At 42.5% G+C, this 27011-nt stretch overlaps 1 protein-coding gene across 4 annotated transcripts in view; it reads left to right on the plus strand.

Annotated features, from left to right (window-relative positions):
* Positions 1-27011, plus strand: part of PIP4K2A (phosphatidylinositol-5-phosphate 4-kinase type 2 alpha) — a 149048-nt gene that overhangs the window by 29961 nt on the left and 92076 nt on the right. For 2 of the 4 annotated variants that reach the window (XM_064408214.1, XM_064408221.1), the window contains one exon: positions 2847-2952. Coding sequence is in view for 2 of the 4 variants with exons in the window: in XM_064408213.1 (XP_064264283.1) it covers positions 11706-11846 (141 nt within the window). In the remaining 2 variants the exon portion in view is untranslated. Of the gene's footprint in view, positions 1-2846; positions 2953-11481; positions 11847-27011 lie in introns of those variants that run through there. The other 2 variants (XM_064408213.1, XM_064408205.1) reach the window with 2 other exon arrangements.

Below are 27011 nucleotides of genomic sequence, written 5' to 3' on the forward strand. Positions count from 1 at the left end.
GCAAAATAAATACAAACTGGATTCTTGTACTTCAAAACAAAAAAAAAAAAAAGTAAGGAAGGGAGATAAAAACAACACAGAATATACTCAGAACCAATTTTAAACTATTATTAATGTCATGCTTATATTGTGTCACTTTAAAATAAAACACAACTCATATTATTTGGCCATATTTTTACAATTTTTAAAACTTTCCCCCAGTGAAAAATGGGGCAAGTCTACTTTCATTTACGTCTCAAAACAATATCTGCAATGTAAATGGTGCTGGTCCTAGTCCTGGCCATATCTGGTTTCCCAGGTCCTCCACTACAGATTGGTAGTGATGTAACATAATCAATTTGGATTAGCTCCTACCTACATGGCTCCTTTTCCTCATAGGACCACTGGCTTTCTCCAAAGCTGAATTCCTGGAAATTGTCATGCTTGCCTGGTGAAACTGAGAGAACCTAAAACCTGTTAGCTCTGATAACAACCTGGGGGATGTGCTGCTGAAAACTGCTATGAAGTTTTCTGTGACATGTAATGATCAAACCTTTGTATGCACACAGGTCTCAGTGCTTGAACAACACTGATAATCCCTGCTAATTAATCTCACACCAGGACTCTGCTTACTGACACCAAACCACACATGCAGACTGAGCATTGTCTTATCATCCCCTATGATCACCAGGAAGTGCCACCTCCACTGCTAAAGCTTACCAAGGAAGAAAGCTTGGGCAAAGAGGCACCTCCTCAGCTCTAGAATAGCTGCCATGATTCTGTTCAGCACACTCTTTTAAACCAGAACAGGCAAAGCACTGCAATATCTGAGGGTAGAAGATGTCATACATGTAAAAAGGTACTCTTACAGTGTAGCAGCTTCTCCTAAGAACAGGAAATAACTTACCTTTGCTAGTAAAATTGTTTCATGTAAACAGTTGCAGTTACCTCTGCACCTGGATAACTATTTACATTAAACATTACACTACTCATCCAATGACAAAACATTGGCAAAAAAGAAATGTGTAGATCAGGCCTCATACATGTGTGCTTTCAAACATGTACAAGAGCAAAGAGTTCTAGTAAACTGAACAAAACCATTGCCGTGGCCTCAGGTAGAGCAGTGGTGGCCTTGTGGCTTGCAGCTGCACAGAGCTTTCAAAGAGGAGGCCCAGCACAGGTTTGCAGCACATTACAATGCACTCGATCACCGTTCTCTTCTGGTCTACAGCATTTTGTGCAGTTTCTTGGAGATGTCACTACAATCTCTTTTGGTCTTGTGCCTAAGCAGCTCTTACACCAATCTTCCTTCTGGTCTCATGAGAAATCAGTTTGTTCTTCTCTGAAATCCTTTGAGTTTTATGTAGTAATTACAAAGTAGTTAGATGGACAAGCATATAATTTGTTTTCTTTCCTTTTGTATTCTGGTATTTACAAAGCTGATTTCTTTGCATTTATTTTAAAAAAATATTCTAAATATATTTTGTCATCAGGGAAGTTTTTAAGTAATAGAAAGTGATTTAAGGGAATTAATATATGTGGTCTTCATTTTCTTACAGAGTATTTCTTAGAAAATGTGTATTTTTCATGTAAATCAAAAGAATTTGAGACAAGATTGTTATCTAGGGTAAAAGTTTCTCTAGCAGAACCACATCACAATTTCCTGAAACCTAAATTTTGCAAGTTTCTTAGATTAGAATCAAAAATATCAGTAAAAGAGAGACCTGATAGTTTTTAACCCTCTAATAGCATATATGGGTCCATTGTAGGTTTTTTTTTAAATTGACTAAAATAATAATAATATATTACGAAGAAGCCAGAAAGAAAGAAGGCAAACACACATCCATCTTTGAGAAGGACAAGGAGAATTTGAGGCAGTACAGGCCACTCAGCTGAGCTGCACTCCCTGGGAATGTTACATACTGAGTCTCCTACAAGCACTTCCAAGCACAGGAAAGATAAGAAGGTGATTGAGAACAGCCAGCACAGAATTATCAAGGGTAAATTATACCTGAACAACCTGATTGCCTTCTGTGATGAGATGACTTGCTCTGGGATGAAGGGAGGAGCAGTGAATGCTGTGTACTTTGATTCTAGCAAGGCCTTTGATATGGTTTCCCATTACCTCCTTAGAGCCAAATTAGTGGCCTATGGATTCTGTAAGTGGATGATAGCAGGGGTAGAAAATCAGCTGGACCACCATGCTGGAAGAGTTGCAATCAACAATATGAAGCAGAACTGGTTGTACAAGTGGCCTCCCTCAGGGATTCATAGTGGGCATAACACTGTTCAATATCTTTATTCATGACCTGGGTGGTGGGATGGAGTGCACTCTCAACAAGTCTGTGGGCAATATGACATTGGAGGGAGCAGCTGTGGTTCAAAGAATCTGGGCAATGATCTGACAGAAACTCATGAAGTTCAAGGACAAATGAGCTCTGGGATCTTGCTTCTGGAAGAGATTAAATAGGTTGCTATAACAATGTAGCCACTTGTCTGGAAAGCATTTATTAGCTGTGTTCAGTACTTCTGAGGCTGTGTCTGAGGTGTCTTTTTGGGGGTATGCAGGACAAGAAAGGCATTGACATACTGGGGCAGATGCAGTGGAGAGCCACCAGGACAGCTATGGAGCTGCATGACGTGCTTGTGAGAGCAGACTGAGACTCCTGGGTGTGTTCAGCTGGGAGAAATTAGGGCAAAGAGAAGGTCCTACTGCTGGCTCCAAACACCTAATGGGAGAGGAGCACAGAGAAGACAGAACCAGACTCTTTGCTGAGGAGCCCAGTGACAGGACAAGCAGCAGCAGCCACAAGTTGAACCATTTAGAATTCTTACTAGATGTACTGAAAAATGTTTCCCCTCTGCAGGTGGCCAGATACTGGAAAGGTTGCAGGATTTCCTTCTTTGAAGATTTCAGAATTGGAATGGATCAAAGATAGATGGTGCAATGGTGACCATGGGATTTCTTTCAAAGTAAGTTGGGCAGATGTTTACCTGTTACTTTGTTTAGATACTGTAAAGATACTGTTTAGATACATGGGAGACCTGATTTTCACAAGGTCTACTGGAGCTTCAGAGTTCAGTTATTATTGTCAGCACTCAGGGTCTTGGTATCTGAGGTTTTGAATGGAAGCATTCAAAATAAAAGGATGTTTCTGTAAACTGAGCTTTGAAAACTCCGTATCTTACTTTTCAATGACTCAGGAGAATTTCCAGGGCCAACCTAATTGTTATCAGTGGAGCATTTCAAGGTCTCCAGCAGACAAATGCTAGAAAGTTCTAAAGCAGCACTGATAGAAGGCACAAGCATAAGCACTTCTCAAAACAAACCCTGCAGTTCTAGGGACAACTGTCCAAATTAGAACACGTGGGAACAACTGTAATTCTGTGACAGCTCTTCAGCTGTTGTAGTTCCTGTGCTTAACCACAGTAAGCACAAAATGCTAAAATGGCAGATGCTAAGGAACCTGTATTTCTGCACTATGAATTGAAAATTCTTGTGAAATTTTGAAAATTATAAATATAACAGCTAGGGGAAAATGGAACCTACAGTGTTTGGAGTTTTCTACAAAATCAGATAAACTCTGCTCCAAGCATTTTTCATTAAAGGGTGTGCAATTAAACACTACATCTTATTTCTCAATCTATTATTCAATTGTGTGTCCTTTTATGTTTTAAGGGTTATTAAAAAAAGATAGAGGAAGCTTAAAATCTTTTCAATACAATAAAGAGCATATTTGGAAAAAAAAAAGAAAAAGAAAGCTTTTATACTGGCATGAGTGCAATAGATTATTCAAAATTACATTTATTACCTGATGTTGAGCAAAACCCCTTTCAAGTTAAAGAGGAAACAAGAAAATGTATATACAGAATGTCCTTATTAAGCTTGTATTTGATGCCTTTTGTAAAATATAATTTTTTAATAATGAAATCTAATAAGTTTGAGGAATTTTCTGGGGGAAAAAAAGGTTTATATATTGTATATACAGTCCTCTAACACCCCAGCTGGAGTAACAATGTACAGGAACAGTTCTTCAATTTCCCACCTGAAAAGGCCTGGTACAGCAGGAGTTGAATCTCCAGAGAGACACTGGAAAATCTCAGTTACTCTAGAAATCTGCACACAAACAACTCACAAGGTTGAACTGTAGGCCCTGCAAACCTAAAAAGGGTTAAAAGCCTTTTCTACAGAAAAAGGAAGAGGTTAGCCCTTAAAGACCGTATAAGCTGCAAAACCTGGCAGTTGTGGCTTGTTAAACTGCTGGGAGGTGGAACTGGCAGCTGTGCTGCCGAAGTGGGGAAGTCATAAAAGGGAAGCAGAGGGCCCCAGAGGGAGCAGGACAGTTGGGTTTTGCATTTCTCTGCCTTGGAGAATTGACTTTGAATGAAAATGGACACTGCTACTGCTGGATGCTGATCGTAGGGACTCTTAGTTGGCTTGTTTATGGAGAGCCAAACAAGGTAAAAATCAGCTGTCCTGGCTTCCACTGTTTTTAGGATTGACTACAGGAGCTGTACCTGGCTGTACTAATTTCCCAAGCCTAGACTGAAGTGGGATGCTATTTTTTTCACCCTTAAAAAAAACCCAACCAAACAAAAAAAAGAAAGCATCACTTAAGTCAGTTGCCTGATCTCAAATTGGAGCTGATAATCTCTTTGCAGGGCTTCGGTTTTGTACTGTGCTTCCTGTTAAGAAACAAAAATAAACTGGTAGTGCTTAAAATGAAATGTCAGAATCCTTTTGGCTTAAGAAATTATTATGTTTATTTTTGCAAATTAATTTTAACAAATTGGAATTTGTATTTTAAATTTTATTCCACAGACCACTTGGAATCTGTAATACTGTGAAATTATGTGAAACCTATAGCTCTTAATGGCACATCTGAAAAGTGCAGGCAATGCTTTCTGTCTGTAAACATATGTATCCAGTAATCATTCCCCCACATAGATTGACTTGTTCTTCTGAATATGGAGCAATTAAGGAGTCTGCATTTTTATTTATCTTTTCTGTTTTACAAATGAAGGAAAGTATTTATCTAAAAATATCTGGTCTGGTATTTTTGTATTTAAAAAAAAAATGTAATGGTTAAGAATTTGACATCCTTGTAGATTTTGTGCTCTTGTAGCATATTAACTGATTTCAGACATTATTTATTTTCATCATGTCTTTAAGACATGTTCTTTTAAAAAAGCAGCAGCATTTCAGAACTACAGGGTAGATTTAAAGTAACCCAGCTTGGCTTGAAGTGACATGTGCCCAGACCAATTTATGGAGTAATGGAACAATTTATGAGTCTGCCTTAGCTGAAATTAGTTTCTATGGCAGTTGGCCCAGGGAAACTCTGTGAGCCTTCTGTTCTTTGCAGCTGCAGAAAATAATTGTAAAGGGGAATATTACCTTTCAGTAGCTAGGCAAAGCCTCACAAACTATGGGATATCCCTGTCCTTCAAATTGGAGACCCTAACTCACCACTGGAAATGCTTTGGGTGACCAGTGAGAGAAAAAGCAAGTGATTCATATACTTTTTCATACTGAAATAAAGTAACAAATGAGTTTTATGCTTAAAACAACTGTGCTAAACAAAGCTCTGTGGCAAGCACCAAAAAGAGCACATAGGTTTTAGAAGTAAGCTTGCTAAATCCTGGTTAATCCCAGCCTTTCTTAAAATTGAAGGTGAGAGCTCACACTCCTGTTTTAGTTTATTGTAACAGTTGATGAAGTCAGCCAAGAACAGCCATTTATTAGCACAGTTTTGCTAGATTGTTTATGATTCTTCTCTCTCCCTTGTCCACTAGCTTCCAGTTGGGAGTATCTTGCACCAAAAAATGGGACAAAGCAGGAATTTTAGTACTAATGGCAGAACTAATGGAGCAAACTGGACAATGCAAAATAAATAGTTTACCCCAAGTCTACTTTTTTACATTTTACAGGCCTAGAGGCCGTTCCTTTTGGTCTCCATTGATGCTTCTACATACACACTGTTCTATTAAAGATAGTAAACTACTTCATGAGAAGCAGAGTACATTTTGTGCTTGCAAAAAGATCAGTTTAGTCCACTGGTGGCGTCATACCTCTTTAATAAGGTTTCAAAGCAATGTGAGTTTGTTCTGGTTGTAGTCTTTTATTCAGTCCTTGTGGAGTGCAAAAGCTATTCAGTCATCAAAAAACTGGACACTGTCTCAAACTGGAGAACAGTCTCAAACACTAGTATATATTGAGGAGTGGATTTCTTTAAAGTTGAGTAGGAACTGCCAGTCAGGATTTGAAATGCACAGTAACCCAGAGAAATCATCTCCTCCTCCATTTTCCTAAGTGCTTTACCTGGGAACCAGATCCTGACTAGATTTCTAAGAGGCAGCTAAGGACTCACTGAAACTTCAAAAGAGGTTTTACTGTCATACCTTGGTCCTTCATTTTTTTGTTACTGTCATCACAGCATTGAAGTTACTTTGTTCACCAGTTATCTGTAAAGTGAAACAAGCAGTGTTGCCTGCAATGCAGCATGAATGCAGTTGTGGAGATATGTGATCCAAGAGATAGAATTGTAGAGTCATTCAGGTTGAAAAATACCTCTAAGAACCAGTCCAACTATTAACCTAGCACTCCCAAATCCATTACGAAACCAGGTTCCTTATGGAGATGTCTCTCCATGGGCATTACAGGCAACATGGTACCAGGTTTAGTCTTAGCTCTGAAGTGTTTAAATACTGACCCAGAAGGTCTTTCATCTCCCATTTCTGCAGAGGCACCATGAATGCTGACTGCAACATATACTCTCAGTGTCATGCTACTAAAAAATCTGTTAATGCACTGAAATACAACTTCCACGTCATGACAGGCTGTATGAATAAAACTTCCCTCACACCTGTACAAAACTGTCCCCAAGGCATAAGGGAGCAAAGAAAAGACCTGGATTGTGTGCTCACTCTCTCTGTAGAGAGCCTGTTTCCAAGGCTTAGCTTACAGCAAGGATCAGGGTACAGTTAGAATTAGGGTCGAGGTAAAGACAGCCTGCTGCTTCAGTTGGAATGGGTTTACAAAGGAGCTTCAGAGAAAAACAGGGCAAAGAGAATTTGGAAGGGAAAGTATTTTGGTGTGGGCATTGGTGGGGTATCACAGTCTAAGGCTCACCCTGTGGTCATGGTTAGGGCTGAGAAAAAGAGAACGCCTAGAGGAAGGCTAGACAGTTGGAAGAGGCTTGAAGAGGGCTCTCAAAGTGAAGGGTGGGCTGCAAAGAGAAATTGGCTTCAAGAACTTCTTGTTCTATGCAGTGGTTGAGGGTGATGTCTGAAGCTCAACCTCTGAGATTAAAGTCAGGGTTAGGCTTGAGAGGGGGAGCCACGAGCTTCTGCTGCAGGGGGACTGTGATAGAATGGATAATTGGAAGTGTTAGCTACAAGGAAAATTTCGTTCCCAGTTTTCTGTTTGACCTCGCCCAAGGTAAATTTTAGCCCAAGACTCAGGCTTGGGTGGGTTTATTGATATGGCTGAGATGGGTTGGCCTTGGCTGGATAGCAGGTGCCCATCAAGTTACGCTCTCACTCCCCTCCTCAACTGGACAGGGAGAGCCTCCTAGCCAGGTTCAATTTCGCTGCCAATTTTATCTATCATTTCCCCCCAGTGGGGGAATGGGTGCCTGTGGTCAGGCCATCACACACTGTCTTTGCTGCTCCGTTCTCCTTCATCCTCCCTTGTTCCAATGTGAGGTCCCTCCTACAGGAGACAGTTCTCCATGAACTTCTCCAACAAGAGTCCTTCCCATAGGCTATAGTTCACAAACTGCTTTAGCACAGGCCATTTCCGCAGGATGCAAGTCCTTCAGGAGCAGGCTGCTCCAGCGTGGGCGGGCATCTTCTCACAGAAGCCACCCCTATAGCCCCCTGCACAACCAAAACCTTGCCATGCAAATCCAATAGAGGCTACGGTTAAAATTAGGGTTAAAAGAATGAGAGCCCAGAGCTGCACTCAGAGTTGAGTAAGAAAGGAGGTGGGCTGCAAAGAGATCTTGGCTGGGAGACTATTTTGGCTTGGGAATTAAAAGGGGGTTGATAGCATTTGATTATGTTTACATAATCAGGATTAGAGTTAAGGCTGGGAGAAAGAGACAGCCTAGAATTTCAGCAGAAGGAGAGTTAGGAGAAGGGCTTTTAAGGGGAAGTCTAAGTTCAAGGAACTTGGCAGGGCTGCCTGGTCTGAGGCCCAGCCTACTCTTATGGTTGGAGTTACAGCTGAAGTTATTTTTGACGAGACAGTGTAGCACTGCAGTTCAAACAGGCCCAGCACACCTGGGGTGCAGGAAGAACTTTGTTGCAAGAACTTTTTGTTGTGACTGGTGCTCTGCAGTCCTGGTCTGAAGTCCACCATAGAGCTTGTGTGAGGGTTAGGCCTGGTGCTGGGACCCAAAGAGAGCCTAGAGCTGCAGAGGAAGGGAAGCTTGAGAGCAGCTGATAGTGAAAAGGTTGGGCCACAGGGATAGCTTGCCTGCAAAAACGTGTTGGTGGAAGCAATGGCTGAGGGGCCTGGTCCAAGGCTCAACATGACTTCTAGGTGTAGGGAGACGTTTGAGGTTATGTTTGACAGAAGGAAAGAGACAACAGCTGCAGCTGGCTCAGAGCTAGAAAGTGACTGTCCCAGGAAAGTGTAGGCTGCCAGAAGAACCTGGCAGCAAGAACTTCCTGGCGTGGGCATTGGCACCACATCCAAAGCCCAGAGTATGGCTTGTTTGAGGCTTAAGGTTAGAGCTATGAGACACAGAGGACCTGGAGCTGCAGCTGGAATGGAGTTAGAAAGGAGATCTCAAAAAAAAGGTGTGGGGTGGAGCAAATGTGTCAGGGAGAATATTTTGTTGAGGGCACTGACTGGGGATCCTGGTCTAAAGATCTGTGTTAGTGTTAATGTGGGTATGGTGGGCACTTGGACAGAGAGACCCTGGAGCTGCAGATGGAGGGAGCTTAAAAAGGGAACATGTCAAAGGAAAGGGTAGACTGTCAGAAGAATGTGGCTGTGACAATGTTTTGGTGTGGGCAATGGCTGGGGATCCTGCATTGTGACTCAGCATAAAATTACATAAAATTACATTTTCCTCAGGGTCAGTGCTAGAACTGGGGGAGAGAGAGTCCTGGAGCTCCAGCTGAAGGTGAGTTAAATGAAAGGGAAGTCTAGGCTGCAAGAAGTGGACTGTGAAAATTTTTACTGTGGGCACTAGCTAGAGGGCCTCAGCCTCTGTTCTATTTTAAGGGATAGGATTACAGTTGAGGGAAAGACATCCCAAGAGGAGTGTAGACTGAAAATGTAATCAAATTTTGTCTCTTCAAGTGACCCATGAGTCCAGCTGCATCTGTATTGTGATTCAGTGGAAAACCTGTGCCCACAGTGTTTGTTACAGGAAAGGCAAGTACAGGCAACCATCTTTTTTTGTGGCATTTAATATTGAAGAGGACAAATCTTTGCTTCAGACCTTGTCACGTAGATAGCCCAGGCCCCTGAATTTATTTTTTTTTTAATTTTGCTGTAATTGTTATGGTCAACATCTTTTGTTTTTCTGATAAAACAACCTTCTTTAGTGAGAACTCATATTTGCAGGGAAAAGCTCTTTAGAATCTATGCCAAGATGACAAGAAAGTCTTCTGGAAAAAAGAGCAACTTCTTTCTTGAGCCTTCCTTATAAAAAAAAAAAAAAACCTACTAAAATCTTTGCTGTTTTTATTATTTATAAACCAAAATGCTTCACTATATGGATTTACTCTGGAAAGATGATGAAAGACACATATGTGGCAGATGTTAGTCATGTTGATGTGTGCAGCATTGCACAATGCTCAGATGTCATGTTCTAAGTGTAATGTAGGGGATAAAATGGGTACTGAACTCTTCCGAAAGTCTGACTTCAAACCTATATTTAGGCATCTAAGTGACCTGCTTTTATTCAAAGGTGCTGACGACTCAGCTGCTACCACTGACTGCAGCAAAATATAAAGGATTTTTTTGTTGTTGAATCTATTTTCAAGAACAAAAATTACAGTTTAGTATCTCTGTAACTCCTAAGTAATTCTGCTGGGAAAAAAAATGGGAGGAAAAAAAGTGCAGAAAATTAAATACATCTCTGTTTTGTCCTGCTCTCCATAAGATGAAGGCAAGGGACCATATAATAAATCCCAGTAATTGTTTCTGTGCAGGAGGGAGAATAAACATTACTGCTTTGGATTCCAGCATAATAGATAACTTTGCTGTAGAGATTACAATGGCAAAAGAGAAATGGAGATATGCAACACATTTTTAAATTTCTGTAAGCCTGTGTTGGGCTCCCAGACTCATGTATTGACCTTGGTTGCCCCGAACAGCCACACCTGGGAACACGTTCTGCCCAGGACCTCCACTTAAGCTCAGGCAGGGCACAGTTTAGGTCTGAGCTATGTTGTAGGTATACCTATCTCCAGCTGTGTTCTGGTTATACCTTAGCCTCTCTCATCGGCAGCTTGCCCGCACCTCTGCTTCTGGCTCTGGATAGACCCTGTGCCTACATTGTGGCTTCCCGGATGGACCTGGTTCATCCCCTCAGCTTCTCTGGGACTGCTGGTGTGATGTGTGCTCTTGCCAGCACCCTGCCCGCTGAGTGTGGGCCCGTGCCGTGTCACTGAGGGCACTGCTTGCAGTGGGATGACCCTCCCTTGCGGTTTGTCCCCCTCCTTGCTTCTCCCTAGGCATCTGGTCTCCTTGCTGAAGCAATGAACAGCAAGAGCTACAGCAGGCAGGTCCGTTTGTATCATTTCAGAAGCTGATGTATGACTTCTTGTACAGGCACCGGAGACGTACGCTACTGTGTTACCCGTGGGAACTGACCCCGAACAGCGACGGCAGGTGTCATTGAGCTCCTCCTCATCATACCGCGGAGCAAAGCGTATGTGGTGTTCGATATTTCTGAGCACATATTTCAGATGTGCCTTTGCAGGATGTCGCCTGTCACTGACCACATTCTCTGTGGCCGTGGAGGCAATCAAGAGACATTCTGCTGTGGGTGTCAGAGCACACTGAGGTCACAGGGGTGACCGAGTTTTCCGTATTTGCTGCATGCCCGCTATAAGGAGCCGCTCTGCTCAGGAAGCCGAGCTGGGGCAGGAGCAGCTGGCAAAGCCCTGCCGCAGAGATCCCTCTCATTCCCACAGATCCCTTTACAGAGAGGGAACTGGAACCGGAGTAACAATCACTCAAGCTGTGCAAAGTTACGGTGTGAGCGACTAAAGAGCTAAAGAGTAGGGCGACAGGAGCTTTGGTTTCTCAGAGGACTGGCGATGGGCGGGAGGGCCGGAGGGCAGCGGACGACAGCCACCGCGTCCCCCGGGCGGGCCCGAGCCAGCCCCGCCTCCGCAGGCCCCTCTCCCTGAGGGGAGGGAGGCGCGGGCGGCCCCGCGGCCGCGCAGGCGCCGCGCGCGGGGAGCATGCGCAGTGGGGCGGCAGAGCCGGCGCTCCGCGGTTCCCGCGGGGGCGGGGCGGCGCGCGGTGCGTGGCGGGCGGGCGGCGGCCGCTCCCCGCGGGGGGGGCGGGGCGGGGCCGCCGCGCCGAGCGGGGCCATTTCAGCCGCCAGGCCGGGATGCGCCCGGCGTCCCGCGGCTGCCCGCCCGCCGCCCGCTCGCCCGCGGGGCTGCGGCGCTGATCGCCCCTGCCCGCCTCTCCTGCCCGCCCGCCGCTCTACCCCACACCAGCCCCTTCCACCTCTGCCGCCGGCAGCGCCATGGCGGCCCCCAGCAGCATCGTGCCCGTCATGGCGAGTAAAACCAAGACCAAGAAAAAGCACTTCGTGGCGCAAAAAGTGAAGTTGTTCCGGGCTAGCGACCCGCTGCTCAGCGTCCTCATGTGGGGGGTCAACCACTCGGTAAGCGCCGCCGTTCGACCCACACAAGCCCGCCCGCCTCGCTGGGGCATCGCACCCGGGGGCTGCGGGAGGGACCGGGGCAGGCAGGTGCCCCCGGGAGCCCCCGCCGGCTGTGGCCCCGAGCCCGGCGGGGCCGGGACGCGCTGCCGGGCGGGCGGTGCGCGGCGCGGAGCGGCTGCGGCGCCCCGGCGGGGCGCGGGTGATGCGCGGGGCCGTGCGGGTGCCTGCGGTAGCACCGTGTCCGCCCTTTGGCCCCGCGGCTCCGCTCGGGGGCAGCGGGCGGGAGGTGCCCGGGAGGGGAGGGTGCTGCGAGCGGAGCCCGAGTAGCTCCGCTCCTGCCGCCGGCCGCGCGCGGGCGTCGCATGGATGTGCTGCAGTTGGGAAAAATCCCGGCTATCGGTGGGAGCTGGCCAAGTTCGTCCCGTGTCCGTGCGGTTCCCTTCGGCAAGTGTCCGCTGCCGGTGTTCGCGGGGGAGGGGAGGAGGAAGGGCTTGGTGTGGTAAGGCGGCAGAACTGCACCATTTGCGAAGTGCTCCATCACCCTGCGGGGACGGGCGGCCCGGGCTCCGGGAGAGCCCCCGGCCGGGCGCTGGTCTGCGTTAAAATTAGGAGCCTGGTAAAGATGTCACATGGTTTGGGCATTATGAGGTTCAGGTCGCAGCTTTGCATCTTTAAATAGCCACCATAGCAGGTTAAAAGTGTAGAGCCCAAAGATCGCCAAAAATCGGTTATCTGGGCAGTTAAGCAAAGAGCGTCTTCCTTTCTGCTGGCGGAGAGAAGCCTGTACGCCTGTGTCGGGTTTGCATGGGTTACATCTGCTGCTGAGTAACGAGCCTGTAAGAATGTCAGTGTGCAATTTGAGATCAGACTACAAATTTTGAAACGGCCACATGAAACCGACAGAGCAGCCTGTAGTATTACTCACTGTGCCTTTTGTTTCCTACACATCCATATCCCATGAGTTTTTACCTCTGTGGATGTTACAGTAGTTTTTGCCCAAAGCCTGGAGTCTGTGCATCAAGACTGAGCTCTGTTAGAGCTGTGTTAAACAGCACAGTGCCTGAAGTGAGGATCATGGGGAAATGCTTTGGCTGTATGTACCAGATAGAGGAGAAGCTTCAGTGAAGTTGTATAGTCTGCTTAAGGTAGCACTGTGAGTCGGTAGGAAATGGTGACAAAGGATTTCAAGTTTTCTGTAGGTCAGTTGTGAGCAATGACATCCTATATCGTGAGCTGATAAGACAGTAGTTATTTATCTCCAAAGCAGAAATATCTTTAATTGTGGAAGTGTGTGATATTCTGTTTGCCTGATTTGGGCTTAAATACACACATTTCTCTTGCTCCTTTTGTAGCGGCTAGTGTTATAGAAAATTCCCAAACAGGCCTCTCTAATGAAAGAAAGCAAGCTGGTAATTACAGGGTGAGAGACTTGTACCGAATGGCAGCATGTGCTAGCTGTTCACTGTCTCCCTGAGGAGAGAGGGAGAAGATCACCGATGAAAGCAGAGATCTTCCTGTTGCAACAGCTCGTTGCTATGTGAGTTCACAGTGGAAATACCACTACTTTTAGAGGAAAGACCTCTTCACTACAAGTAATAACCAAGTGTATAGTGACAAATGCAACACCGTGTGCAATCCTCACCATCCTGCAGTCATGTGCTGTAGTGTGCATAGCTGTTCCCAGTAGAAAATGTAATCAAGTGTGTTGGTTCGTGCACAGAAGATGTGAAATTGTGAACTGAAATCCTCTCATTGGAGAGGCTCAAAAAAACAACACCAGCAACACTACAGGCTCAGAGAAAAGAGGCTTCATATTCACATGGAGGTGATGGTTGTAGGTGTGAATATCTGTTGTGTTCTGCAGATGGCATTCCCTTTCCTTACCCCACTGCAAAATGTAGTCATGAGTAATGCTGGGAGGCCGTGTGGAAGTGAAATCCCGCTGAATGAGAGAACATGGAAAAAAAGTTAATTTGATGCATCCAAATTAAACATCTCTTCTTGGCCAAGAATGCAGCATTGAAGTGTTGCAAGCTTCTCTGTTAGATGCTTTTCCTGTCATTTTGTAATGCTTCATGTGGCAATGTCCAGCAAATGAAAATAAGTGTGCAGCATGGTTTGACTCTTATCTCAAATAAGAGTTTCTCGTGGGAGAAATACAAACAGTGTATGTGGATTAATTAAGAACAGGAATTAGGAATCCTTAGATTTCTTAGCAGAATAAACAGAAATTCATAAGCAAAGGCTAGGCTAAGAACAGAGCATAGATCATAGTTCATGATGGGGGTAATTAAACTTAGAACACAGTAATCATCTGAAAAATTATATTTAGGACTGCATGTAGTGCCTCAATTAATGAGACAATAAAAGTCTGAGTCTTACTGTCTTGGGGAATGAGTATATATATTGAAACAGTGAAGCTGAGATGCAGTTCCTATCTTTCTGTCATTGCTGCATGTTTTTGAAGGAAACACTTGGTGAAGATAAAAAAGGACAAAGATGATTTTTTTCTGCGGGTTTATTAGCTTTTTAATCTTAGGACTACACTTGATTGTTGAGTTTTGGAGGATTTTCACAGTTTGAAATTGAATGTAAAGAAGTCAAAGAAAAAAAAAAAAACAAAACAACAAACTGTTGCCTTAACTCTCCTGTCCTGGAAGGAAACATGACTCTAAAGGAAAACCTAAACACTGGTGTCACAAAGCTGAGGGCTGACAGTAGAAGTGTGAATTCTTAATGAGGGGGGAAAAAATTTGCAGAAGCTTGTCTGTTACCCAAGGTTCTTATCAATTACCCACACATTCAAGAAACGGTAAGCAACTTGCTGTTGCTGTTTAGGTAGAAGAAGAGAGATACCTAATGCAAAATCCTGCTTGGTAGTACAGTCAAATTCAGTAATAACTTCAGAGGGCGTGTGAGAGGAGAACATGCGAACATTACCCAGTGTCTTATGAAGCAAGAGAAAATGTGTTCACATTCAGAGCTGTAAATTAATTTCTCAGTGTTCTGACATATGCTGTAGAATGAAGCTTGCTGCTAAGTGAAAGGGAAAGCAACTGTGTCCCATTTTGTAGATCTGATTATAATACTGATGACTTGTAGTGGCAAAGACTAATTGTCAGTGCTTGGATCTTGCAGGCATCTGCATCATGAACAGTTGATTTTATCTTGGTCTTTTAGCCTGTGTCAAAGATAATCTGGCTGTGCTACTGAAATAAATATTTAAGCTCAGTGGTTAGTATGACTTAAAGCTGTATTTTTAGCTAGCACCATAATTGTATTTCATTTACAACTGATGTGGTAAATAACATCTGTATTACCTCTATATTGTCACTGCTGCTGGATTTCCAATAACAGTAGGAAGGAGGAGAGGGAAGGAAGGTGGCATGTAACTTGTTTTCTGTGCCTAAAATGAAAGCCACAGATTCAGTGTTCTCTGCATCCTATGATAATCATCCCAGGCACAATGATGGTGTGCTCTCACTAGAATTGGTAGCCTGCTTCTGTTAGGAGCTTTTTAGGAAAGCTGGGAATTTATAGGCTTACGTCCTTCAAAACATCACCCTCAAAGATGGCAGAAAACTAATACAAGTGGGTTTTTTGTAACTAATTTTGAGGTAAAACAGACTGCTGAAGAGCTTGCCTACTGTGTCAACCATTAAATTAAATGTATTTAGGAGAAGAGCATGAATGCCTAATGAAGTTTTTGAGCATACTGTATAAGTTTAAAAAAAACCCCAAAACAACAACCAAAAACAAACAGCCCCCCCCACCCCCTGGAATCTGTAATCACCATCTGTTTCTTGGATGATTACAAGCTGATCCAAAAATTTAACAGTGCCTGACTTCTCAATGGCACTTGCTGCTTAATAAGCAAGTGTGGAGAAACAAGAATACATGGATAAAATTACTTCCCCCCCAGCACTTTGTGGAGTACATCAGGAGTGTACTTTCTGTGGCTAAAGAATTCAACACACGGTGAACTCCATGACCTTCCTCAACTGCTCACATGAGGCACTGTGAGCTTGATGCTACTGTTGCACTGTTCCTTGTATTCTTGCTTGATATTTTTTAACAGAAGTGGAACAACACCAGGACAGAACAATGAAAAGAGAGCTGTGGGTCTCCAATCTGTCAGTGTACCTCTTGGATTCCTTCACCTTAGAGTTAGGAACTGGGAGGGGGCAGGAGTGGGAAGCATGGCAAGTAAATGCATCTTTCTTTCCCTCTCATGCAGTAACATATATTTGATCACATTAAGAATGCTTCTGTATCTGCAGAATGCTGTTAAATGTCTGCTCTAGTCAGTTTTCACTTTGGGGGTTTTCTTAGCTAGTATACTGGTTATTCCTGTTACAAACTTTCATCCAGACAAATACACAAGTAGCTCACTTATTAATTAATACCTGTCCTTATATTTTAACCTGCACCAGAGAGCCTGTTAGGTAAGGTGGAACTTCTTGGTTGTGGCATAAATCACTTTTCTTAGTCTTGACTTAGCTAGCATCTCTCCTAGAACTTTGTCCTGATACATGGTACATGTAGGAAACTGAAACTGAAAAAGTGTTACTGAATTCTTCTGTAGGAAGATGAAACCTAAGCAATTGAAAACTAGGTGATGCCGTCTGGAATACAAACTCTGTTTATGATTAGGTTTCATTAAAGATAGGGTGAGATTAGTTGACCAAAACAAGCCCACAGCACTTAGTACTAGTGGTGCCTTCAAAAGTTACAGGAATTGATAACTTCTGTGTCCATATTTTTAATATAGTCTTAAATGATGGTGTGACTGGTGGCACCCTGAGGATGTGGAACCAGAATATTGACTCATGGCACTGGCTGTCAGTACAACAGGTTGGTTGGAAACTGTCTTGGGATGGGGAGGGCTACTCATCACTTGTCAGCTGTGTTCTTACAGTTTGTGTTTAATGCAAAACACTGCTGCTGCAGCTGTGTTATAAGTAGCTTTTCAAAACTAAGGCAAAGTAAAACTAAAGATATTAATCAAGATTTTAACAGTGAGCTTGGAAAAAATACCATCTTCTGAATTGTTTAATGAAAGTGGTGTTAGACTACTGGGAGAAGGCTCTTTCTAAGAAGCCGGAAGAAACAATGTATTAAAAAGCATTGATTACATCAGAGCAGATAATAAAGCAATTAAAACTATTTTAAAGTAGTCAGTTGGGCACTCAGCCCAGATGTTTGCATATAGAAGGAAGCAGAACAGGAAGAGCTGTTTATTGAAAACTTGTTTCTTTTTTGGGTGTCAGGCTTTGTGAACTGCAGAAATTAATTTGATACTGCTTTTGCAACAGAGTGGATGGACTAATAAAAATAAATAGTAAATGTTATGGTTAGGTTAAGAGTAGTAAACATGCCTCCATGAAATACAAATGGCAGTGATATTTCATGTCCTTCTGTAAACTGAAAGGGACACATACAATAGCTTCTGTTAGGGATGAGAGTGGGAGAGCTGTGAAAGAGCTCTGACAGCAGTTTCAAAACTACTTTCTGTAGTTTCCTCCAGTCTACAAGATAAGGTGCTGCAAAAGTTAGGGTAATTTTTTTTTCCCTGTGGGTTTTTGAAACTGAATTTCATTAACCCCAGTAGAAAGGGCTGGACAATGTTCCATGAAGCAAATAGGCAGCATGAATTGGTTTTGTTGGCTCAACTTAATTGTCTTATTTGAGTATCCTGCACCAGATGCCTTAAGAGTCTCTAGGGTATTATTTTTGAATTCCTTGCTCATTAAAGCAGACACTTGCATTGTGCCCATTGCCGGGGCCTGGTAGATGTTTGTTTTCCTCCTGTAGTTTCAGGGTGGCAAACTTTGTTTACAATAACTGACTCACCCCATTATTCAGTTCCTGTTCTACAATCCTGTTTTCTGTTCTTCCTTGAAAACATCTTGTGCCTTAGGGATCTGTACACTTGCTGTACATTGTGCAACCTCATGACAACTTTCAAGTAAGGTGAAACTACCCATTATTTACAGGTCTTCAGTGTATTCTTGCCAAAACTAAGCACTTGGGAGTTGTAGTCATTTTGGCTTATGGATATCTTGACTCAAGAGATTAGTCATCTTGGTTGTTCACTATGAGGTTTTAATGGTTTGATATTAATTTCCATATTCCAGTATGAATTTATTATGTTTACTTCCAAGGTATATTTTCATGTGTTTCCATTTCTTTTACTTGGTACTTACTATGCAATATCTAGCACAAGTTCTGATTTCCTTTCCTCATTTTCACTGTTGGTAACTCATGTGTTTGCACTTAGCAAAATAGGTGAAGCAGTCTAAGAAATGGTTGCCTTGCTATGGATGGTAATGAATGACAAACCTCGTTAGTTTTCCTGGTCTGCATCTTGGTGCATGGTGAAATGGGTTAGCTTTGAATTGTGGAGATAGTGACTTCTTGCATGTGGTTTGCTACGTGATCATCTGTCTTATGATCTTCTTATTAAGCCTCTATAATAAGTTAATTAGTTTTGTGTTGAGAGATTGCTTAATAAGGGTGTTGTGAAAATTGTTTGAAGTAACTGAATGCTGTAGTGATGGATCTCAAACTGAAAAGAAAACGTTAGCTTTATCTTCAAAGGATGGGGTTGAATAGTTTGCAGTAGAAGTACTTAATGGCCATAGACCTTTTAGAGTACTTTATTTTCATCAGTCTTGGTGAACAGCTACCTTGTGTACTGAAGCAAGGTAATTAGTCTAATCCAGCTCTTTAGTGTGCATTGTAAGTTCCCAAGGCAATCCTAATATTTTTAACACAACTGTAAGTATATGCATGATCCTTTTAGATTGCAAGACAAAACTGAAAAAAAATCACATTTCCTTATATGCCATTATTAGAAAGCCTGTGGAGCTCCTTGGTGAGATTGAGACTTAAAGAACCACCTTTCAGCTGCTTGAGCTAGCTGGTTTAGTCTCACTTTTCCTCATCTCCTTCCTGATGTCTTAGTCATATGCTGTCTCACAACTCAACTATACCTGTGTTTGCATTTTATCAATCTCTGCCATTATGGTTTTCCTGGTTAACAGGTTGAGCCATTTCTGTTTTCCTCATTAGTTATTGCTCAGCTCCGAAGGAATAATCCAGCAAAAATAACACATTTTGAGGAGTTTTTTAGATGGACCATAATTCATTGAAGTTCATGGTCCAGCTATGCGAACAGCTGTGCCAGCACAAAGAATGTGGAGTTGATGCAAAAACAGAAGAGACAGAGGAAAACAACTTCCTTGTAAGGAATTGCCAGTTTAAGCTAGCCTAAGGTTAGACAAACTACAACCTCTGTAAGACTGAAGCTCACTAAAGCTGGGGCTGCTGGACTGGTTCCATTCTCTCTGATCCTATGGCAAGTTCATTTGGGGAGATACACTAATAGAAAAACAGTTGTAGAAAAGTGGATGGGGTAAGAGTTGTGTACCACAAAAGGCCATATTTGTAAGTGTCAGTCCCAGTTTAAAAGAGGAATTGCAGACACTACAGGGAGCATAAAAGGAAGAGTCTGAGGTATGTATACTTAGAGGTGAGTTTTTATAGTAGCTTAAGGACAGTTGGAGGCACTTGTATAGCTCTAGAGTGGGCTCTTTGACTGACCACTTCTCTCCTGTCTATGGCTCAGTTTCATGTGTAGTAACCTCAAGTTAAACTGTTGTCCACAGTAAAAAAACCCACTTGAGTGGAGAACTCTCACTGGATTCTGCACTTGTAGTGAGGAGACCTTTCTCAACTATTTTAGTCTCTTGAAATAATCGTGTGTTTTGAAAGAGACAAAACTGTCTATATGGCATCCATTGCTTTCTGATCAAAGTCTGGTTTTTAGAACATGGTAAACCCTCTAACTTCATAACTTGCATATCCAGAGACTGAATGTCTTCAGAAAAGTTGTAATGGTTTCCTAGGAGCTGGAGTTTGAGGTTGCTTTTAGAGGTAACTGCCAACATCTGGAAGAACTTCTAAACAATAACAATTCTTGCAAATCCTACCTTTGAAGTCTCCTGCAGCCTATCAAGTATGTGGCTGTGGTAGTCACTGACTTTTTTAGGGTGGGGGGAGTGTGGTATTTTGGGGAGGGAGAAAAATACCTAACTTGGTTAGCCAAAGACCAGTTAAAAGAAAATAGCTTACTAGTAGTTTAACTGTACTGAACTGAAATTGAGAAATATCTGATTAGCTTGTGGTGCCAAGCCTCAATAATCATGTCGTTCAGTGTTTTGTAGACCCTTGCCTAGATCATGTGGGTAACAAAAGCATTTTTGGTACACCAGGTTATGATGTCAGTGTTGCTGGCTATGCTTTTTATTTGTTCAATATGCTTTTCTCTCTCAGAAATGTAAGTTTTCTGTAGTTAGTGTTTATTGGTGTTATGGTGTGGTGTGACCCTTGTGGGTTGAGTTCTGGGTGATTGTAACAAAACTTTCTAGAGGAGTTAAGAGAGAAATAGTTATTAAAGTTTGTGGTTGTTGGGGCCCTTTACAATGTGCAAATCTCATGTATTATGGTTTCCTGGAGCTGAGCAAAGTTGGAAGGTTGACATAACAAAAGCAAGGTTGCTGAGCTCCCACTTTGGCCTTTCTGACTTTTTTGTATTTTGAGCTGAGCATAAACCTAGTTTTGGGAGACCAAGTTGCAAAATACCAAAAATTGAGAAAGCAGTTGAGTTGAGGAATGGGATATCTATTTTTATTTCTGGAAGTGGAAGGGCTTAGCAACACATGCTGTCTCAGCTGGCTGTTCAAAAGAGCTGCTTTTCTCTCTGGAAAAGACAGCAGTCTCAGACAAGCTGACTTTACTGCAAAGTCCATTCCAAACCTCCTCAGTCACTGCGAACTTGCAGGTAGAGGGCTTAGAAATGACTCACTCAAACTGAAATGTGGTGTCAGATGCTTGACACCAGCTTCCTGTGCAGTGCCTTGGGGTTGATGCTAATTAGTGTGTCCCTGCTGCTCTCAGTGTGTCTTCCCCCTGCCCTTAGTAGCAGAGGAGAATTGAAATTTTCTCGTTTAAGAATTCTTTTAGGTCTTAAGCAGAATTGTCAGATTAATGTGCTTTCAGTCTGACTCATGATTTGCTTTGCAGTGTGTGGTATGTTAACCAGCCTTCTCCTGTGATGACACAGTGGACAGGACCAAACAAGAAAAGCTTTCTGGATATTCCTCAGGCTTACAGAAGACAAGTGGTAAAAGTCATTTACAGAAACAAAACCTTAGTGCTTGTTAACAAACCTGTGTACCTGCTTGCAGGCAAAAAGCACTGCAACCACTGATTTTGTAACCTCTTGCCCATTCTGTTCCTGATATAGAAGCTTTTCCAGCTGTTATTTTGGGCTTCAGCTGATTCAACAATGCTGCTTTCTCTTTCTACCTATAGCTGCAGGCAGTTGTGGCTGGTTATTTCATTTGAGTGAGCAATGTCCTTCAGGCTATGTTGGCTCAGGGATGTTAATAGGGTTCAGATGTCTGTGAGCTCACAGAATCCTGCACCCCCTGTCACTCTTCTGCTTGTTCTGTTGCAGCTCATCAAAGCAAAACAGTATTGAAATATAGAGTATTTTGACTACTGCTAGTGCAGTATGCCTTTTTCTTGGTGTGAGTGTGGTGGATTTCTCTTCTCCACAATCTCTCCCACCTGTTGAGGTTTTTTCCCCATATTACAACAGTTACCTGGTGTTGGTACTGGTGCTTTTAGTTCACTTTACTCTTCAGACATTATTTTTGTACTCAATGACTCTATCAGAGAAGTATATTGCAAGTTTCTCCTTGGAAGATGCCATTCCATAGGATATTTTTAATATTCCTCTCTCATTGAGGAAATCTCCCAGACTTTAATATTAAAAGTCAAGCTTTTCATTTTCCGGTGAATGACTTGCTGAGGTTCCTGGCTGAACGTGACTTGCTTCACAATAAAAGTTTAAGCACCTAAGAAGTTACTAGAAGAGCCTGAAAGTAGTGGTTGCTCCTGCATGATGTGCTGGTCACCTGAAAGATGATTTATTGGGTTCTCATGGGTGATGACTCTTAAAATGGGCTGCTTCTTGCTCACTACTCTGGAGCAATGTGCCTGAGGTTTTCTTCACCCCATTATAAATGCCCTTCAAAATTTAGAGACTCTTTCCTGAAAAGCCATGATTCTAACTGTTGTACAGGAGAATGTGTGTAATGATTGGTTGTTTGGGGGGTGTCTTTGTATTGCTGAAGTTGCTAAGCCATCCTTATAGTATTTGACATGTAAAAATGCTTGTTTTATCCATGTGTCTTAAGACTTACTAGTGTCATGAAAACATTGTTTGATTTTTGTCACAAGAGAGAATATTGTTATTGTAGCTGCACAATGCTGAAAAGTTCAGAAATGAAAAACAGATGAGGGATATAGAAATATGTCTAGCAGGCAGACAGTAATTCGTGCTGTTACTATGTGCATATGATTATCTCAATGGCAAGGCTAAAATTCACTTTAAAACTGCATTCACAGTTTGAGATCCTGTGGCGTTTTTTATTTACAAGGTGAAATTGATTTAAACCATCATATTTTAATGGGTGTAACTTTATGTAGTTGAGTTGGCCAAGATGTCAGGTGGAAATGGACACAAGGGCATAGACATCTGTGTATTCAGGTGGTGGAAAGTAACACCTGAAGTAACCAGCTTGGTTTTAGTTGTGTTGCCATGGGACCCCTTTTGAATTGAAGGCACCATCCAGGAGATCTGTGTCATCTATAAGCACATAACTGAGATTTCAGGATTGCTTGTTTTTCAGTCAGACTTGTATTCTGACCAATAGTGGCCTTTTGATAAGCAAAACTGAAAGGAGCCTGAATCGTCTGTGTCTTGGTGATAGTCTTGAAATATATATATAGCCTATTCAAAAAAAGGAATTAAAAAGTGGGGGAGTTTGAAATGTTCTGTGAACATTTCACTTGCTGGTGAAGTGCTTTGAAATGAGAATTTGGGACACTGATTTCTGACAGGGGAAGCACTGTATTTAAATAATAAAAAAACTAGGCCTTCATTAAAGGAAGAACATAGATTTGGTTGTGTGGACTTCTCAAGATCAAGTTGTATATCTGCTTAAAAATACAAGTAGTTTTGCTCTAAAGGTTTCCCTGCTTTTTGCAAACAGACTCAAATAGTGGTGTGAGCTGGTGTAGATCATTTGGATGATGAAATTTAATACTATGGCTTCAAGTAGGTGGAAGAAACAACTGAGAGCCAAGATGGTAAAGCATGATCCTTGAGCTACATTTTCTCTACTACTTACCTTTGCTTCACTAGCTAGCAAGGCTGAGCTCAGAATTGGTTTGTCAGGTTCGTGCTTGCTATGTTTTCCCCTTACTTGAATACAAGATTTTCACAGAAGTCACTGTGTAACCTCCCATGCCAGGCAGCTCTGCTGAGGGATACAAAGACTCATCCTTCTGGATACTGTGGAGTGTATGTGGAGCCTTGCTGCACGCTTTTGGTTCATCCTGCTTTTCCCTACCATGCAATATGGACTAATAGTGGTTATCTAGGTAGTTGTTTTTCTCTTTCCTCAAGTGAGAAACACTCTTCGAGTATGTCACCTACTTGAAATACAATTCTGTTGGCTGTAACCATATAGGGTACTTAGTTTATGGAAATTATCTCAGTTGTTGAAGTTTGTTTTGTCCAGGAATGCTAAACTTTGTTACAGCATAGTTGCTGATGTAGTTGTGCCATACAGCAATCTCTACAATTTGTGCTAGACTTCTTGACCACTCTTTAAAAAAATGCAGTTTTATTTGAGTTTTTAGAAATACCTAGTGTCTCAGAGCTTGAAATAGGGTGGATAAAAGGGACCAGACATACCAGGAGTGAAAATGCTCAGCTTTTGGACTCTGAACATAAAATAAACAGTGTGCAGTGAGTCACAGCACTGCCGCTAAATAACTGAGGGGAGCTTGCAAGTTTTATTTTTTTTTATGGACTGTCCAAAGGACTGGTATTGTTGAATTTTACTGTATCTTCCAGGACAGATAAGCTGATTTCCTGCCTAATTAATTTCTTGCTTTCTAAAGTGTTTTCTAAATCTTTGAGATCTTGTGCATTTACATGTATTTGCATAAGCAATGCACAAAGGAAAGTGCTCAGGAGACTCTGACTGGGGCTTCTGGTGGAGTTGGCAGCGCTCACTGCTGTACAAGGTACCTGTTTCACAGCTCTCCCAGTGAACAGACAGCTTTGCAGCCACCTTGGAGGGGCATGGTAAATTGAGCACTGATAGAAGTGCAGTCAAACAAATCCAGCCTGCAGCTCTGCCTTTGGGCCAGTCATGCTGGCACAGGTCATGGGCAGGTCCTTGAAATCTGCTCTTAAAGCATCCAGGGTGACTGATCAGAGAAAGGTGCCCAGGCTGTGGATGTCTCAAGTTTTGGAATGGGTATTGCCACCAAAAATTAGAATGAATTGAAAAATTGTGCATGATTACTTCAAAGCCAAGTTAAGCTAATCACCTATGGAAGCTCCACAACATTGTTACTCATCTTCAATTATCCAGGCCATGACTGCAAAATTGTTGCATGGCTCTATTATAAATATAAAATATATCCTGTGTTAGTATAAACATTTTCTACGGAAGTGACACTTTCCTTGTCACTTAGTTCAGCAGTATGAAACCAAAGACTTTTAATCTTGTTAATTTTCCATGGTGATTTACTAATGAACTATTTAAATTATTTATTGGTTTCCTCTACCCACCCCACCTCCCCCCAGGTGTACTTAAGGTCAGGAAGTATGAAATAACTTAACCTGACACCAGTAATACTGCAGTACCTTCACTCCTAAAGATTTCCAAAGCTCTAAAGCTGGCATTGTACCTTCACTCTCCACTTGTGGAAGAGGAAGGGTGTTTTGCAGACTAGAGGGGAATTTTGTTTGGGGATTTACATGGCTTTCAGTTGTCTTTCTCTGGTTTCTGGCCAAGTTGTTATATAAAAGCATGGCTTCATCATGAGTGTGGGCCTCCCTAAAACCTGTCCTCTCCACGGGTGAGCTCAGCTGCCAGCAGTGGGTGTGTCTGGGCAGCTGGGTCAGCTGCTTGCCTGCTCAAAACTAAGGCTGTGTGAAGGCAGGCAGGGGAGAGCAGAAAGGACAGGAATGGGATGCAAGCACTGCTGGGAACAGTGGGCAGGAGAGCACACTGGGAGTTGAGCTGTGTGATGCCTTGCTGCAGAGATAAGGCTAAGCCTTGATCTATGCCAGCTGTGAACTGGCATAGTTCACATAGTTCTTTTTTGGGACTCTGTTAGTTTCTCTTCCTGCATGGAGGGTAGTGATTTTGAAACTTGGAAGGTTGTAATGGTGATCCTCAAGAGGAGGAGCAATAGATGAAAAAGTGAAATCTGTCAGCTGCTGCTTGAAGTTACTGCTTCTGTAGGTTTCACCAGCAGCCTTATTCTAATAAGCCTCTTTATTCTTGAGCTTGTTGTCCTCTAACAGATACCAAGTCTCTTAACACTTAATCAATTTCGTGCTTTCTGTGTCAAGAAAAGAAGCAGTAAAATCTGACAACTTCGATATTGCCAGTTCAATATCAGTCTTTTAGGGGAGATGTTTTTAGATGTATATACAACAAATGTTAGGCAACTAAAATGCAAAGGAAATGAAAATATAGTCTCTGGTATATGATTGTGTAAAAATCCCTTTGGCATACAGGTAGTCCATATCCATGGTAGCTTTTGGTATCTTGGAAGTGCTTCTGCTTGTCCCAGTAGGAGACGCTGACACTAGTTTTAGTCTATAACTGAACCTAAAAATGAGTGTGTTTGACTTAGTCCATCATAAAGACAGTATTCTGTCTTTAATGTTGTGGGTTTTGGAGTAAGTGATAAAGAAACCTGAACAAACCATTCTCCTGTTTCTTTGCCAAGAAATGGGAAAGTCATTCTACTTCTTTCAGTTAGTCCTCTGACTAACTTCTGACTCCTTCCTGGCATTATATGAGACTATTGAAAATCTTCACAGAAATTATATCCTTTTTCCATGCCTAGAGTCTCTTCCCTTTTATTTTTGAATGTGCATCACTTACACCTCCATTGCTATGTCCCCTTCCAGTTTAGGGTTGTGTCTCTAGTAAATCTTTCCCCTGAGAAACAATTTATGCTTACTCTGAATAACAATTTCCCAGATAGGTAAAGTTGTATTAGCTTGCTTGCATCTGTATGTCTTTAGGGACTCTGTCTATATGCTCCCAGTAGGAGTCTTGGAAGTGATAGCTTGTGGTTCATTTTCAGGTGTTGCTTTGCTTTTACTTTCTTACAGCAACAGTTGTTGGTTTGGTCCTATTTCCCACCATCCTCCCCCCTGTATTGTACCTTTGGCCAAACGGTTTTATAGAGAGGAGAAAATATTTATAAGAAATGGAGTACTTAGTTTCTGGTGGGATCTGACAAGTACTGCAGTCACTGGACAAGGGAAAGGCAGAGCTGCCTGGTGGGACGCAGGAGGAATGAGCGTGTCCCCTTGTGATAGGAGCAAATTGTTGGCTTTGGTGTCCTGCATTCCAGTTTTAACTCCACATGTTGGGGACACTTGTAGACTCTCACAGCAGTGCTACTCCATAGGTGCCTTGGGCAAATAGGTATAATATCTACATGGGTGAAAAATTAAGAGAACTCTAATTGAAATCACATATGTTTGTGCAATCACTGTGCACTGCCATATGTTTTACATGATACATCCAGTAGTTAACTGGCTTACTAAAAAGACCTTCAGCATCTGCTGTTGGTCCAACATACAATTTTAATTTGCCTTTGTTCAGAGACTGACATGTCCTCTCTCTGCTGTTCAATAAGAGACATGCTTCAGATTCAAGTGCTTTCTCTCCTGAGTGACCTATTTGTATTTTCTCATGTGGTCTTTCTATTAGGCTGTGTCCAGCAGTATGAATTGCAGCAGAGCAGCAGTGCTACCTGTGGCTTAAGGTACAGGGATAAATAACTCTGATCAAGCCCTTCTCAGCTGTGTCTGTGGCTTCAATAAAAGGAAGCTGAGTTCCTACTGCTTAGTTTATGCTGGCTCTAGTATTTGTCTGATGATCCAGTAAATCAATTCAGCTTGCTAAAAGACCAGAGACTAATCTGGCAAAAAGTCTGTGTTTTGGGCTTTTATTTTGTTCTAATTTTTGCTGGGTTCATAGGCTG

This window comes from Passer domesticus, chromosome 1, assembly GCF_036417665.1.
Source record: "Passer domesticus isolate bPasDom1 chromosome 1, bPasDom1.hap1, whole genome shotgun sequence".
Taxonomy (NCBI): Eukaryota; Metazoa; Chordata; class Aves; order Passeriformes; family Passeridae; genus Passer; species Passer domesticus.